Raw genomic sequence first — 17,493 nt, 5'->3', positions numbered from 1 at the left:
AAAAAAAAACCTTAAGGTTTTGTGTTTAATTGAGCAAAAACATGATTTTACATGAGCAGAAATGTACAGACTCCTTCGTTGTTTAGGTGTTTAATAATGCTGGACCAACAAAATTCAAAGGTAATAACGTTTTCCCCAATAGATGAAAATACCATTATTTGAATTCATTAAAACATAATAAATGATGGTTCCGTTTTTACCAGTAGAAAAAAAAGTAAAGAAAAAAAGTAGACAAAATGTACATTATTTGTATTTATCATAATTTCAATATTTTTCTGTACAAGAGGGAAAAAGTGTTTTATTAAAAGCAAACAGCATAAATATATTAATATCATAAATAATTTATAAAAATAATTTTACTAGCATAAAATGTTGAGGTTATCACGAAGAGGAATAAAAAAAATCACATAAATGGAATAAATACATTTCAAAATCATCTCAAAAGAACTAGTTCAAATGGCGTTCTAGGACTTCATGATGACAAACAGAAAACAGTTTTAAAAAAAGATGAAAGGTAAAGAAATTTAAACATCTAGCAGCCACAGTTATGTACAAAAAAACAGAAACATTTATGGTTTTGACAGTCCGTGATCTTATTCTGTATTATTCTGTTTCCTGCAGTTCAATAAACTTCTATTTCATAAATAAAGGGAGTTTTATGAAAAATTGAGTTAATTTGACAATGAATTCATGTTTTCTCTTGAAAATTACCTGATGTGACTGGTTTTGTAAAAACATACAAGACTGTAGATGACTTACATTAGAACTTAATGCACAATGTGTAAGTAAGTATGGAACCCAAACAACCAAATTTTGTGCGTTTATTTATTATAATACTTTCAGTTAAACTGCTTCATAGGAGGGAGTCATTTAGAAAGAAAATCTTTATTTCATCATTGGCTGTTACAGAGGAAAACACAAATAAGGACAACAAAAAACAGGAAATAAAGTTTGGACCTGAACCAGCAGGTCACCAGATGAAATCCATGGGAAACGGGATAAATTATAAACCCGCAGGCGCCACACCACAGGCGAGGAGGAGTCTGGGAATGAAGAGGGGACGCCTTTGCCCTGCACTCATGCACATCTGGCTGTAGGCAGGCAGAAGACCATGGTGGAGGGCGGCACCAGGATGTCGATGAAAATGGGTCGGTACCCCACCGGAAGAGGGGGGGCGCTCTGCTCCAGAAGGTCCATCACAGCTGCTCTGACGTCCCTGGAGACGTCGCCGCGGATGTCCAGCAGTACGGACACGTGCTCCTCGCTGAGGAACCCCGAAAAACGAAACAAAAGATGAGACGGCATCTAAACCGAAGTGAACCTGCAAACACCGAGCGCTTTCCTCTGAGGATGAGATGACCTTTGCCCTGAACTACACAGGAGGAGCTGAACAGGACAAGAGGACTACCTGATGTCGGGGTATTTGGACGCCAGGCCGGACACCTCCAGGGTGAGCATGCCGGGGTCTTTGAGGCGGATGAAGTCTGCCAGGACAGGCAGCAAAGCCAGGGGGTTCGCCTCAAGCACAGGACCCTCCTCCTCCTTAAAGACAAAAGTTTGACTGATGAATAGGAGTTTCATTAAAGACCCACTCCAGAGAGATTTTGGGGTGTTTTTCAGATGTGGCATTTTTCTGAAAATGGGGACATATTTGAGCTTTTAATTAAATTGAATTAATAATTTTGTCTAAAACGGCATAGTCATCATTAAAAGACCACTGGGGAGGCTTTTACAATAGATCAAAGGCTGATCAGACTTTAAACTGACGTGAAATCTGAAATGCTGTGGATCAACCTATAGATTTTTGATGTCAAACACAGCAGAGAACAAACCGTCAGAGATCAATAAAAAATATCCCTTATTATTAAAAAAGGAGCAAGAAGGTCCTCACCAGACCACGGAAGGTTTCTCGGAGCAGCTGGTTGTCCTGGAGCATCTGCTGAGCCAGCTGCTTCCTGTCTTCACCGCTGCGACACACAAACCTCTTCTGCATCAACGCTCGGACGTACTCCACCGCCATCAGCCACTGGGCCTCCTCCTGCAGGCGCTGCAAGAACTCAATCAGCATCAACTGGGATTTGGATCCGCAGAGCAGACGTGGATCACCTGCAGACAGCTGAGAGTACTTGTTACCTGGCGGCAGGGCGGACGGACGCGGCCGTGGAGCTCCAGGTGATGCTCCAGGATGCTGCACAGCTTGGGGGTGGGGTCTCCCTGGACCAGCCAGGGTCGGGTCAGCAGGCCGGGGAGGAAGGGCTGAAGGTCCAGCAGCAGCTGATCCATCACTAAACGGCACGCCCTGCGTACCGCCCGGTCCAGAGCTGCCAGAGGGTTGGGGGGCGTCCGGGAGAACTGTCCCGCTGACTGAGAGGACTGCTGCAGCTGCAGGCTCTCTGTGGACTTCCTGTTTTAAACAAAAATGACTTTTCTTTTACAGGAAACAGGGAAAACACTTATAACACATTTTTGGGGAAAATAAAAACTGTAAAACATATTTTTCTTTTAATAAAAACAAAAAAAAAGTTCTGCTTTTTCTGTGTGTGTTAGAAAAAAATATTTATACACAGTTTTCGTTTCAGAGCTGAAAGGCATGTTTTGGTAAAACGTTGATTTAAAACACATTAAGTTGTTAATTAGAATATAAAAAAGCTCCCTGCTCTGATGAAAATGGTGCTTTTGGATGTTTTTAACACGTTCTTGTGACACTTATGACGATGTCAGGACAAATATAAATATGTATAAACAAAAATATATAAATAAAAACATAAAAGCTCCCAAATCAGAGCTCTCAGAAACGGACAGGGGAAAGTGGGTGGGGTCGCTCTGCACCGCTGTGGGACTGCCCACAATTTAAAGGCAAAATGTCTGATGAACTACTGCCGCTCTGCAGAAACCATGTCCAAGAAAACGACTACGGTTTGTTATTTAGGCTAAAAACAGCAATATTATAATTAAAAGACCATCTAAAAGATGGTCGGAGTGGGAATTTAAAAAAAAAAGACTAAAATCTGTTCTAGAAAAACTTTATTACAAAATAAAGTGTAATATTTATTAAGAGAATCATAAACGGTTTTAAAAAAGGGAATTTTTTATTATAAAGCCTAAAAATAGAAAAATAAATGAACACTAACTACTAACTCCAATGCATTTGTTTATAACATATAAATAGAAAAAGTGGAACATAAAAAATGGTTTATTTGCAGCTGCATCATCTTCCCTCTTAGAGCCTCTCATGGGCAGTGAAGGTGTCTTCAGGTTCTTTAAGTCTTACTTGAGAATAACACAGTTACTGATGGAGGCCAGCAGGTAGTGGAGATAGAACTTGTTGTTGCTCGGATCCTTGCGATGTTCCTTCCCAAACTCCACCAGAGCCTCCCGAAACCTGAAGTTCAAGAAAAATCAGAGTCGCAAACATCCATGAAAAAACAACGTCTGGTTCTCCAGTTCAGAGCCAGACTACAGGCGGTTGGTGGTGCGTTCAAAGCCCTCATTCCTGCACCTGTTCAGGAGGTTTTCTATCTCGTACAGCCCCATCTGTATGGTCTGATCTCGCAGGGATTCTCCAATCATGAGAGCCACGCGGGCGTTCTCCTCCAGCATCTACAAATCAGCAGATTTAAGGCCGTGTCACTAATTAGTGGTTTACCACAAACGTGCCATGTATGTCTAACAGACTTTTCACGCATGTACCACAGATATATAACTTTTGTATCGCGTATACGCCGCACACATAACATTAAAATTACGTCATTGATGCACAAATCACTAAGAAATGACATACAAACAGCACAATGACACAAACGGTTCATGTTTTATCTTGACCTACGTGTTCTTTGCGTGGTTTATCCGTACTTCTGTGGTTTTATCAAATCAAATCAAACTTTATTTATAAAATAGCGCTTCTCATGCATTGCGCAGCTCGAAGTGCTTTAACTTTTAAAACAAAAAACACACAGTATTACAGTAAAAACCCAACCCACCCTTCACCCTTCCCACTCCCCTCCGTTAAAACACATGACCCATGACCCCCACGTACAATGATTAATGACTATGTAACTTCTAAAAGAAATGTTAGGCTTGGCTCTGCTGTGAGGAAACAGTATTTGGGAATCTCCTCATACCAGGAGCCAGCATGGCCATGGGAACATTGCCACAGTGCCCACCCAGACTGGGACAACAACGGGGGTCCACTTCTAAGCCGTGAGGGAGTAAAATTAAACTCCAGCTGCCCCAGCAAGGGCAACAACTGCAGCAACAACCACCGACCAAGCCGGCAAGCCCAGGCAGAAAAGATCCCCACAAGAAACACTAGGGCTAAAATCATGATAAGATGTCTATAAAATGTCTATGAAAGCATAAAATTGAGAATAAAATGCCTAAAATGAAATTAAATACATAAAATAGACTATACTAAAACTAATAGAATAAATATCTAAAAAATCAACTAAAAGCGAAATTAAAAAGGTGGGTCTTGAGTCTCTTCTTAAAAGTGTGGTTCATTCGTCATAAATCTGTGAAAATTTCACGGAAAGACCTAAACTTTTCTCACTTTTTCCGCGTATAATCACGTATGACCAATTATCCTCCATGCAACATGTATGTAGTGGCTCTGATTACACCTCAATCCATCTGAATCCTCTGTGAATGTTCCTGATGTGATCACACAGTTTGCCTTAGAATAGATTTAAATAGAGATCAGCATCTACCCCTACATGACCTCAAGGTGTGGTTCAAAAGAAGATAAATCCCTTTTTTTTGGATTTCCAAAAAAATATGTAGATTTTTTACAGGTAAAATCCAGCTCAGCTGTCTGACAGAACCACATTAGAACATGCAGAGAACGGCCTTTCCTGATTTAAAATGCTAATAGCAGCATCAGTTTGTATTAATTTCTTTGTCAATGGTTCTGCACCTGCATCATTCTAATCAAGCTCTCTGTAACAGTGAGGGGTATCCCACAATGCACTGCATGTTCACCACTTATGTTGGTTCTGCTGATTCATCTAAGCTTTTCAGACGTTCAGGAATGAAATTGTTGATGAATCTGTTGTCCAACAATCTTTTAGAAAGTTACTAATCTGCTGCTAAAAATCACTGTTGGTTACATTAAAATAAAAGCATTTACTGTCATGAGCATTAAATGTAATTTACACAGTTTACCTTTTATACCTAGAATATCCTGTTTGACCATTAAAACAAAGACGGATGAGTCAGACATTTACAAACGCCACATTTCTGCTGTTGTCATGTGTATTTGTGCAGACTTGTCCAGGTGTGGTTGTGCAGCAGCTCCACCTGTGTGATGATGGTGGGAAGGCTGGTCAGGTAAAAGCCTTCATGGTCCGTGTCGGGCTCCTGATCTCTCTGCCAGTCCTGCAGCTCCACCTGCAAAGCTTTGTGCATCCACTCGGAAACGCTCTTCTGCACGGCGACAAACACATTCTCAGGAGACCGTGCGGAACCACCGTGAACTTCCAAAGCGATGCATGTAGCCATGGGGGTTAGAGGTAAAAATAAACTTCAAACTGGTAAAGCTTTCTCTGTACGTCATCTCACCCGAACACTCTGCACGTATTTACTCTGAAGCTGCTCCAGCCCCTCAGAGGAGATGAGGGGTCCCAGCTCTGCCCTCTCAGCCTCCGTCACCAGCTCAGGGTGACCCATCATGTCCGGGCTGCAAAAGCAGGTCAATCTGTGCTCAAAGCCAGGAAGTCACTGCTTATATTTCAAAGTTAGTTCTTTGTCACATCAGAAGCTGTTTGTGTTTCAATCATCTGTTACTTGATTCAAACTAAGCTGCGCTATTTTGCTTGAAGAAAAACAACTTCCAGGGAAGTCCAGTTTTATTCAAGATTTAAACAGATATAATGGTAAAAAGCAACTTTTTAATTCCACTTTTATAGTTTAATACCATATTACAGTTTCTGCTATCAATTTACCCCAGACAATATTGATTTTCAATCTAAAATTACAACCAATTCTGTTACTGTAAACAAGTTAAACGGCTGCATTTCAAAAGCAGAGTTTCTGCTATCACTTAGTGAGTTCAATTGATTTTTAAAGGTCTTGTAGAAGGCAAAAACCAACTTTTTATGGGAAAAAGCTCAGACTTCATAATTAGGCATTAAGGAAAAGAAAATCTTTTTACTAAAATTTCACATTTGATTTTACATTTTTAATAACCCCTAAACTGTTGCAGATTATGAAGCTCCTACTATTTTGTTCTGTGTTTTGTTTGAGCAAAAACAAATTAAAAATAATTTTCAACAAAACATCACCTGAAGAGAACTCATGAAAGTGTCAACTTAAAAAAGGAAGCAGGGAATCCTTATAATAGAATTTTATAATTTAATTGTGTCAAAAAAACAAACACCCATAATGTGAGTCCATGTCACTAGAAGGATTGTGTCAGGATTCGTTCACAATTATAACATATGGATGATCAAAAAAAAACAGTTTGCATTTCTCTGCTATGTTTGAGTTCATAAAAAGTCAGAAACCAAAACTGATCCTAAGATTTTCTTTTGACCTCACAGTCAGACCTGCTTTAAAAAACCACATCGAGGAGTTCTGGAGTTTCCCTCCTTTCACTCCTCCAGGTGTCTCACCTGTTGTAGACGTGCAGCACCCAGTTCAGCACAGCAAAGATCTCCCCGCTCTCAAGATCCCAGCTGCTGACCTGAGCCGCACAAAGTACTTCAAACAACAAAACAAACACCTTTCATTTAGAAATCTGTTTGTGACCCTCACCTGGGCCAGGTGAGTGTGTAAACAGTGGTGGGTGGCCTTCAGGTAGGCGGCTGTCAGCTGGTAGTGTGGGGGGACGCAGTGCTCCAGCAGGTGGCGTACCGTGGCCAGGTCAGCCATGACGGCATGCTGCAGAGCAGAGAGGTGTCCCGCCAGACCCGGACCGCGGGTGTGCAGGTAGGACACACTGCGAAAGCGAGCGGACACCGCCTCCTCCAGCACCTGAAGGAGTGGGAGGTAGTCAAACACCTGTGATGGAAACTGATATGGTTTAGTCCAAGAATGGATGTAAAGTTCATGACCTTTATTTAGAAATGTAGCACATTTGTAATAAAAAAAAGGGGTTCATACAAATCTACACCCTGGTTATATGAAGATTCATAACCTCTTTTTGTAATAGAAAAACCTGTCCAACGCAAAAGGCCTTCAGCGCTCATCTGTTTGCTCAGTTGTTGGACAGAACAAGAAAAAAAAAAAGAAATGTAGCACATTTACCTGGAACCTGAGAAACAGCCTCCCTTCAGGAGAGCCCACCTTTAAAACCCTTATGAACACTTTAGCAGATTTAGACTAAATGGAACAAAAAAATATGATCCAAACTAAATGAAAAGATTTTAAACTTTAATTTAAACTTAAACAAAAAATAAATAATTAGAAATGAATATGTTGGAAACATTTTTGTTTCTGTTGTTTTTATTACTTTTGTCAAAAATAATTATTACAATTTTTAAAACTAAATCTAAATGAATTGGTTGTTGGCTGTTTTTGTGAGTAAATGAAATCCGATTTAAGCAACATGTAAAACAGGCAAAATAAAAAATAAGAGTTGGTCAAAATGGTATTTATGTTTAAAATAATAATAAAAATGTAAAAAAATGTGATTATTTCTATTTCCTTAATCTAAAATAAAGTATTATCTTGTTCTTCAATGTTTTTCTGAATGGATTGAACAAAAATTTCTGCAAGGGCCCTGCAGGTGAAGATGAGAATTACAATTATTTTCTTGGAAAAACAAATAGCAGACATAATTTACAGATTTATAACTGAAATGTCTTAGTAAAATGATAATTTTTAAATATGGAAATGATTAACAAAGACGAAGAGATTGTACTAGAGGGGTTGCTGCAGCCTTTTAACCCAGGAGAACCCACAAGGTCAAATGATAGGCTCAGCTTTTTTAACCATTAAAACAATAAAATGTATTTTATCACCCCCCCCCCCCCCTTTTTTTCATTTTTCTTTTGGGCTACGGTTAATTGCTGCGACCCAAAATGAACAAGCAAACAGTCAAATCAACTTTAAGAGCCCAGAAGAAAATAGTTCTTGGATTCTTTAGGGTTAATTCCTTAACTTTTTTTTTGTCTGTTTTAAGTGATAACTGACATTTTTCTTTGGCTCAACAAAAAAATAAAAACTGTAAAATTCACACTCATATCAGGAATACAAAACAAAACAGGAACATAATGAGGATAAACATATTAGTGAGAAAACAAAGTTGGTAAAAACAGGAACACAGCACCGTCCATCAGGTGGTGCTGACCTGGAAGAAGCGAGCTCTCCAGCATCGAGGTCGTCCAGGAGGGAGGGGCCTGCTGCTGCCACCCACGTCTGCCCTCTGTGCCAGCAGAGCGCGGTCCAGGGCCTCCTCGCGCTCCACTATCCGCACGGCCGACACAAACGGTGTGGGGTTTTGTCGAGCCAAAGCCAGGGCGCTGCTCACCACTGCCCACATCTCCTGTCCTGCAGGGGAGGAGATGTGGACGCATCACTTCCACAACGAAGTCCCAAGTTTGCCCTGTTGTGTGTGGACCTCTGCTCTGATGAATCCTCCTTTCTGTAGCTTTTTGGTCTATTTGATCACAATCTGACAGTTTTCTGAACCTAAAACAATAATGTGACCCAACATTTTGGAGCAAACTCCTCACCCAGGGCGTCCACCAGCTGCTGGACTCCAGAGAAGTACTTGGCCACCAGCTCCTGTTCATCAGCACTGAGAGCACTTCCTGCCGCCCCGTCAGCGCCGTGGAGCTGCCAGAGGATGTCGTCCTGCCAGTGCTCCAGATCCATCAGCCGGGCGTGGGCCTCCAGCAGCCGCCGGGACTCCACCAGACGCTCCGTCTCCAGCACCAGGCTCTGGACTGCAACAGACGGAGAAGATGGGGAGTTCCACTGAATTCCCAAAGTGTTTTTATTTCTGCTGATCTGTTAGCGTTACTAACATACCTAGTGTGAGAGAAGAGGAATAAAACAACAACAGCACTGTTTTTTTTTGTTTTTAAACCGCCGGTGGGCATTGGTACATAACGATTGGTTTTCCAGCTTTTTCTTTAAATGATTTGAGGCTTTCAAAGGTATTTCAATGGTTTTAAGACCTTTTAAGACCCCGAGGGGAACTGTAGTGGCACTCTGCGTGGTTTTCCTCTGTACCACCGTTTGGAGCCTTCATTCAACTTTTTATTCCAAAAAATGGAAATTGCACAAACACACTTTTAAAAAACTATGTCGCTTCCAACTATTAAATGGAAACAGTGAATTTGGCTCCAACAGGAACCATGTTTATTGCATTTCTGTTGTGAAAAGCTGCCAGAGTGTTTTATACATTTGAATGAAAAATATCTCAAATTTAACCATTTTCTTTTAAAAGTGTGTGGAAAAAAACAAAGACCAACTTCCAAATAATGCAGTGTTGAATCCACAAAATCAACTTAATAAAAACTTCTACGGTTTGTGGGATTTGGACACAAAAAGATCGATTCAGAATAAAGGAAAACCAAAAGCAGCAGAAATCATAATTATTTAATCTTGATTGATTGATGGTTTTCAACCATTTTTCAGCAATAAAAACAAAGAAAACGACACTACAAATACATATATATATATCAAATGTATTTAAGGTTTGGGTTAAGATTAAGATCTTCTAGTTTTATGGAATGTTTCCAAATCTTGCAAAACTATCATGGGAATGGAAGAAAACTGTGCTATACCTCCAAAACAAAATTTTATGAAAACATTTTTTTTATTTCTTTCTGGCATGTTAGAGAAATGTTGTAATTTCCAGATGTTTTTTTCTGCAGTTTCCTCTCATGTGTGATCACGATGATGCTGCATCCTCTCCTGCATCCCCGTCCCCGACTCACCTGCATAAAGCCTCGGCAGGTTGCTGACGGCGGCGAGGAGCTGCTGCCGGCTGACAGACAGCTCTCTGAGCCTCTCCAGTGACCTCACCCCCTCCGTGTTGGCGTCCGCCTCCAGACCTGCTTTCTTCAGCGTTTGCGACACATCCCTGAGCTCGGTCCTGGCTTCCCGGAGCTGCTCCAGCCCCCAGCCCACCCCCTCCAGGTAGGACTGAACCATGGACTGCAGACACATCAGCACAGAGGAGTGTTAGCCGGCCGTCACTGAAGCAGCTGTGGATCACCTTGTTCTCACCTTCAGTCTGGTGTGGATGGAGGAGGTCCTCAGACTCTCCCGTTTCCTGTACTGGCTCAGGCGCTCCAGGTGTTCGGGCCGACAGAAAACACCTGATGCCCACTTCAGGGCGGCACCGCGGGCCAGGAGCTCCGCCCTCTCCACCTCTGGCCACACAGCAGCCTGTGACACCATGTCTGACGGAAACACACAGAACATGAGGCAGAAGCTGCTGCATCTCTGAGCAGCTTCTCATACATACGTGACTCATAAAGTTTGATTTGATAAATGACAGTAAATGTCATTTTTAATTTAATTCTATGGCAGATTCAAACTTTTTCAAGAGCATTTTTAAGCTTTTCTGACACTTTAGAACAATTTCATATTTGTCTGAATATAAAACCACCTTAAATCATATAAAGTTAGATGCTAAAGATGCAATAATTCCTCATTGGAAGGACAATCCCTGTCTGGCCCATTTCTTGAATTTGTTTTTTTGTTTTTTTGTGCAATTGTAAGTCAGAAAATTCCTTTGAGTTCTTGCAATTTCAATCATTTATCTGAAATGGAAGCACGTTTTAAATTGTAAAAGCAGCATTTTCACCTTACAAAAACCTGGTTCCAATTCTGAAATGAGGTGTTTTTTTGATTGTAACCATCAAAAATACAGGAAACTCTTTTTCATTTGTCATTCTGATAAAAGATCATTTAAATCTTACAGTTTGACTCCGATTATCTTCTGAGATACTTTCCAAGTTCTCCCTTTTACTTATGATTTAGCACAAAATCCAAAAACCTGTGTCGTTTTCTTGGACATAGTTTCTGTAGAGCAGCAGGAGTTACTTAAAAATTGGCCTCTGAATTGTAGGTGAGACTGCATGAAGCAACCCCGCCCCACTGCCCTTCCCTGTTGCTGAGATCTCTCTATTGACTCGCTCTTCTGCTATTTTACAGCCCTTCACAACCTCAATCTAACAATAGCGGTGCAACAAAAATGGCGAGGAATATTGGAGCGATCCAACCGTACAATGGTCCGTTCAGCGTATTTTCTACGTCCCAAATAAGCTCATTTTTGACTCACAACGGTTTGAGTAAAGAAGTCTTCAGAAATGCATTTTTAAGCTTAATTCTCCTTATGTATGTCCTCCATCATCAGAAAAATGCCTCTAAACCATGTTAAAAAAACAGTTTTTTCATAAGAGTGGGTCTTTAAAGAGCAGTGTCAAACAAGATTTTCTCTGAAAAATAGGAAATTCTCTTGATAAAAGTAAATATTGTTGTTAAATACTCTCCTCTGTGGCCACTGACATAGAAAATAATCAATCATTGTTAAAGCTTTTTTGGTTTAAATTAGGACACATTTAAAAATTATTCTTTTTCATTTAGGAAATCCTTTTTATGACTTATACTGGAGCCCATGTTAAACAATTTGATATCCTAAAGATTTTCCTAAAACAAGCTTGATGACGGATCATGGATTATCAGCATTTTAAAATAAAGTTGGACCAACAGTTTATTCAATTCAATTCAATTCTATTCTATTTATATAGCTCAATATGACAACCTAGTTCTCTCAACACCACATGGATGCACAATACCTTTCTGCACCTAATGGTCAATTTATTACAGGAAAAATAAGACAGTAACAAGGATTATCAATACAATTTATTCCAGTTTGGCAGGCCAGATTAAGTAGTTTAACATAGACGTAGTTTAGCACATGGCGAACGCTGAGCTGTGGCGAGAATAAGGCTTAGACCCTCCTTCTTGGTGAGGAAAAACTCCTAAAAAAACAGAAACCTAACACGTCCACTAGCAGTAAAAGATGAAGACATCCATGAATATTTGCACTTAAAACCCTCAAAAAGATTATTTTTTAATATACATTTTTTTTTGTGCTACATGCAAAAAAAGTGATTCAATTAAAGTATATTTTGTGAGAAAATTTCCCTTTGTTTTTCTTTTGGAAATGTGTTGAAGCAGCATCCTTTCTAATCTTCATCGCATTTTTCTCCTCTAGTTAATCACTTTTTAAGTGCTTTTAAATTGCAGGTCACATACATTTATTCTGAAACACATTCCCAAGTCCTTCCTGCTTCTCCTTTTTGTCCAGAGCGCTCCCTCCATCATAGGGAATTTGAATAAATGCGTCACTGGCCAAAACAAAGTACAGATTCAGACTGACACAGCACAGTGGACTGCTACTGATAAACTGTGAGTCAATCGTGAAGGAATGTCTCGCACGTTTAAAAGCTTCTGCTTTCTTCAGATGATGGTCATTTAAAGCTTATCAACCTTCTGGTGGGAACCGCTCTTCAATCATAGCTGCACAAACTTGGCTCTCACTGACTCGAAGCACTTAAAGAGTCTTTAGGAGGAAATTGCCTCCAGAATCCAGGGAGAAACCGTTCCCATGACCGAGGAGGGAAAGCTGGCCAATTATGATCCAACGTTATCCAGCCAGCTTGGAGGATTGTGGTCCATAAAACATGTGTTTTATTCTACGGGTGTAACGATTCATTTTAACAACGATTCGATTCATAACATTATTTGTGGTTGACGGTTCATAGTCCACTTTGGTTCATTTTTAATGATCTGATTCGCCGATCTAAACTTGATCCAGGACATCTTTAGCCAAAACTTCAACCAGTGTGACTCAGATAAAAACCTGGTACTGAACAGCTCAGGGGAACTTTTCCAGATTCCTTGTATTTCTTGCAAGATAATGAAGTGTAAATTAAATATTCGTACAAACAAACAAGTAAACAAAAATTCATGTCAAATCCATTCGCATTTTAGTTTCCTAAAGTCCAGCCAACTGTTGTTTATCCAGATCAAATCCAAAGGAAACATTCTTAGAACATTCTAGCACACTGGATGGTCACATGTCTTCGCTAAATTCAAAGTGTTTCCACACACTGGACGGGAATGATGCTTGATCTTTTTTTGTTGCATCACATATGTGTTTTCCGCTCCGATTGGTCGTTTTTACGTTATAATAAAATGAGCCGACCATGTCTCAATCCAAATAGTACTTTCCAATACTGATATAGTCGATTTATTTCATTTTGAAAGGATCTTTTCATGGTTTAGGTGGAGCTGGTCAACAACTTTCCACAGACAGATCAATCTGGTTAAATCTTTGGACTATAAATTGATTCATTGATTCGTATTTCATCACTTTATTCCATAACATATATACATATTTAAACTTATATTGGGATTTCATAATTGTACCAACTTAAGGACGCTAACATATATTATTTGTCAAGCGTAAAAGAAAACAGTTCTCTTTGGCCACAAAGTCCTGATGTTTAATCAATCAATCAATCAATCAATCAATCAATCAATCAATCAATCAATCAATCAATCAATCAATCAATCAATCAATCAATCAATTTATTATTTTTATAGCACTTATAAAAGCAGAGGCAACCAAAGTGTTTATATACATAAATTCAAATAAAATCACAAACAATGTGATACGATAAAGAAACAATAAGACAGTAAAATCAATTAAATAATAAAAGTAATAAAACAATAAAATATTAAAATTAATAAAATTCTAAAAATTAACAAGCTGGCCCTCTAGATCTGGTCACTGGAGTTTATGTGTATTTAAAAAATAATAAAAATAAATAAATCTGTAACAACAAATAAACTAAAGGTTTCCAAAATCATTCCCCTGAACCAAAATGAGTTTGACACCCCAGATGTACACATTTGTACAAAAAACGAGCCATGATTTTTAGGAATTAATGTCACATTTTTTAACTGAAAATCCCCTGATTACTACTTTTTCATGCCCAGCAGCTTAAGTCGAAGCCTCCTCTGACTGACAAAATCCGCGGTGACATTATGTTTCCTGTTCTCACTCACAGGAAATATGAAAAGCTAGCATTATGAGATAGATCTCCAGCTTTCACCAGGCGTCCACCAGCCCGTGATCTAAAGGGAAACGGCACGCACGTGAAGCATCATCAGCTGTATTGATGTTTGGGGAATAGGATATGCTGCAACGCCTGAGTCAAAGCTTTTCTGCTCCTTAATGGAGACTCTGCTTTTATAGCAGGGCAAGCCTGAGGCCTCTCATCGGTCAGGTAAGCAGGATTTCATTTCAGATCTTAACGGTTTTTCTGCAGATCGGCGACTCTGTGAAGGTTAGGAGTCAGCACTGAAGAGGTCAGTGCTCGGAGGACAGCATTGCATTTTGGGTAGAAAATTCCGCTCAGTTAGGATCATGAGTCTGGTGTGTGTGCAGATATCTAAATGTCTCAATTACAGGAACAGGCCAGGCTCTGTCTCAGAGGAGGTCATGGGACGCTCTGCCGTCTCCCAGCTAAAACTGATGCTTCATCGTCACTAGCTCAGCGCACAATGAACTCCACACGCAGGAAAGTGATGAGCGGCGTGCAATCAGCCACTGCAACAACAGTAAAACCCTTCAGAGGACACAGAGACACGCCGATGGTGTCCTCCAACGCCATTAGAACCATAATGAATGGGAGGTGAAACCAGGAGTTAGTCAGCATCTTCTCTGCAACACGACCATAGAAATATGACACAGAAACCCAACATGGACCAATCTGAAATAAAATAAGCAAATGTTCCCAGCTTAAATGAAAATTATCTGACTTTATTAGGTAAAAACAAAACTCCCCAACCGATTGGATCATTTATAATCAAATAAATCTTTTTCCTTGTGGTCCGCAGCAGGACTGGACTGCAGGGACAATAATGGATTCAGCGTCTTTTTTACGGCACCTTTGAGCATAAGTTTCCCTCTTGTCACAAACTTAAAAATATCTTCAACATTTGCGGGCTCCTAGTACCCGTTATAAAGGAATTATGGGATGGCCATTGGCGGGGTCATTGTTCGTCAATGTGTGAAATTGGACGGATTTCAAATTTTCCCAAAATATTTTCTCCGACCGATCTTTATAAAATTTTACACATACAGCACTAGCTGTAGTCTGCAACCACAAGTTAGGTTTCATTGACCTTTGACTTCAGCGCCATCTTGAATTTTCGAAAAAAATGAAAAAATAAAAATGACGTTTATCACCTTCTGCAAATTTTAACTCCCCCATTCTATCACCTCTTACCTCCTTGAGGGTTATTGGGAAGCTACATGGGGAAAAAATAGTTGATTAAAATAGTTTGTAGATTTTAAACATCGTTAGCATGGCGAGCTCGCAAAAGGGGTGTTTCCCCTGTTGCTCGCACATTTTTTAACCAGACTATTGTGAAAAAGCAATACATGAATTGAAACAATATGACATACAATATGAATGTATTAGGAATGTGGGCGTGGTTAACAACAACAAAAATCCTCCGTTGCCAAGGTAATCCAAAAGTTTACTTTTTCCAATCCTTCAAAAAATTGCCTTGACCTGTTCGTCATCCCCAGGTGAACAAAAACTGAAATGGTGGCTATGAGGATAAAACCAACACTAAAGGTATTTTGAGGAGTGTTTTCTTCAGGAATTCGTCACATGCAGCTCTGACCAGGGTGGCGAGGGCAGTAGAGGAGAGTGAGCGGCGTGTTGCCGCCACCCAGCCCATGAGGGTGGGTCTGTAGGTCATACAATGCTGCTTGCAGCTTTAACTTTTACTTTATTTTCATTTCTTAGAGTTTGGATTTACATGTTTCAATAACGTGTAGTAGTGAAATCTCCCGCCTCAGTGTGTCACCTTTGCCCTCCCTTTGTGGAGTAAAACAGTTTATCGCTAATATGGGTTTCTGATTGGCCGATGCAAAGGTGTCCTTTTTAACAAATTAATGAAAACTAAATATCTTTTACCTTTTGAATACTCAAAAATGCCAAAAGCCAAAAATTCTCACGTTTAACTTCCTGACTACCAGAGAAAAAAAATGTGTCCGGACAAAAACATGTGTAACCCTTGTGCTATCTTAGATGACCCCACCCTTACAGTGACGTGTTCTCCTTACCATCACAAAGGTGGATAAAGGTGGAAAGATTTCATGTAATCCATGGACACCAGTGAAGATCACAAATCATTGAAGAAAAAAGGTTCAGCGCACTGTCTAGTGGGTCTAGATGACCCAACTCCCAATGTTAAAGTGCCTAGGATAGCACAAGGGTTAAACCCACAAAAACTACAATTCCCAGAGCCCCACCCGTTCACATTGTTATCATCGAAAAGCCCCCAAAGTCCTCCCTCTGTAGACACCAAACGTAGTCCATTCAGTAGTATGGAGATATTCAGGTTTATAAATGTCCTCTACAGAGGACACGTTTGCATTGCTGGTAGACAGGAGGTTAAGAAAAACTATGACTCAGCAATTTGTGCAGAAAAAAAAGCCATGACTGCAACTCATTGATGATCTAATAACCTCTCAGCTCTCCATCAGTTACTGTTTTTTGCTGCAGCAACATGGACCAGTTGTCATCAATAATGCAGCTCTTTCAGACCTTTTTATATTGCACTGCAATTGCTTTAGAAAAAAAACACAAAAAGCAAATTCAGATTTCTTCCTCATGTGTTTAAAAACTGCAATTAAAGTTATTTTCATGTTAATATTCGCTTCAGTTAGCAGTTTCCCATTTCATGATGAATTTCCATGGTAGAAGTTACTCCAAAAGTTATATTGGAAGCAAAGTTTAGTCACACTTCTTCTTATTGTACAAACATTTTACTGATAATGTTTGTACAATTTAGCTGAAATCAAGGTTTATTTTCTGTACAATGAAAGGTTATATAAATTCCTGAAAGGTTCGACTTCTCACAACTTTTTATTGAGCTATAAGTTTGAGTTTTTCTGAGCTTTAAGACACATTATACAGACATTAGAGCTGACTGAAGATGAAGAGTCGCATTAAAATGGTTCATCAAAACAGATGACGGCACTTATAGAAGCTTCAGAGAGCAAACTTCATCCTTCTGAGGCAATCAATACACAGTGAAAGGCTGCAAACCCATGCATCACTGCAAACCTGATCCCTCAGTGACAGAAATGCACTCAGGGAAACATCCCCACCGATCCACCACAAACTCTGTGGTCCGTCACAAGAAGGAGTCACTTTACCTTCACTTTTGTCACCACCATTCCTCTGATCTCCAGATGACATTGAAGTTTAGTTTTCAGCCGCTTGTCCACCCAGCCAGACTCCTTGTCCCCCCCCCGAGGGCCAGCACTGAGGGTGCCCACGGCACAAAGCAGCCACAGGAGGGTGAGGAACGCCAGACGGAAGGCAGAGGAGAGGAGGAAGAGGAAGGAGGAGAAGAGAGGGTGGAGGAGAGCAGGCTCATATCCATTCTAGGGCTTTCCTCTTTTCTCCGCACACACTCCCTCCACCAGACACATCCTCTGTT

At 40.1% G+C, this 17,493-nt stretch overlaps 1 protein-coding gene across 1 annotated transcript; it reads right to left on the bottom strand.

Annotated features, from left to right (window-relative positions):
• Positions 1–74: 74 nt before the first annotated feature.
• On the bottom strand, positions 75–17,493 carry exoc3l1 (exocyst complex component 3-like 1). The gene is made up of 15 exons (XM_004070161.5): positions 17,207–17,493; positions 10,177–10,352; positions 9,885–10,104; positions 8,673–8,885; positions 8,288–8,487; positions 6,751–6,969; positions 6,609–6,679; positions 5,557–5,674; positions 5,296–5,421; positions 3,500–3,600; positions 3,272–3,382; positions 2,134–2,404; positions 1,892–2,047; positions 1,409–1,542; positions 75–1,264 (listed from the first exon to the last, which is right to left on the bottom strand). The coding sequence occupies exons 1-15, from the start codon at positions 17,247–17,249 to the stop codon at positions 1,078–1,080; spliced, it is 2,346 nt and encodes a 781-aa protein (XP_004070209.2). The 5' UTR covers positions 17,250–17,493; the 3' UTR covers positions 75–1,077.

This window comes from Oryzias latipes, chromosome 6 (assembly GCF_053564925.1).
Source record: "Oryzias latipes strain Hd-rR chromosome 6, Olatipes_Hd-rR_3.1".
NCBI classification, from domain to species: Eukaryota; Metazoa; Chordata; class Actinopteri; order Beloniformes; family Adrianichthyidae; genus Oryzias; species Oryzias latipes.
The sequence above is the reverse complement of the archived record's forward strand: the minus strand, read 5'-3'. Positions and strand labels throughout refer to the sequence as shown.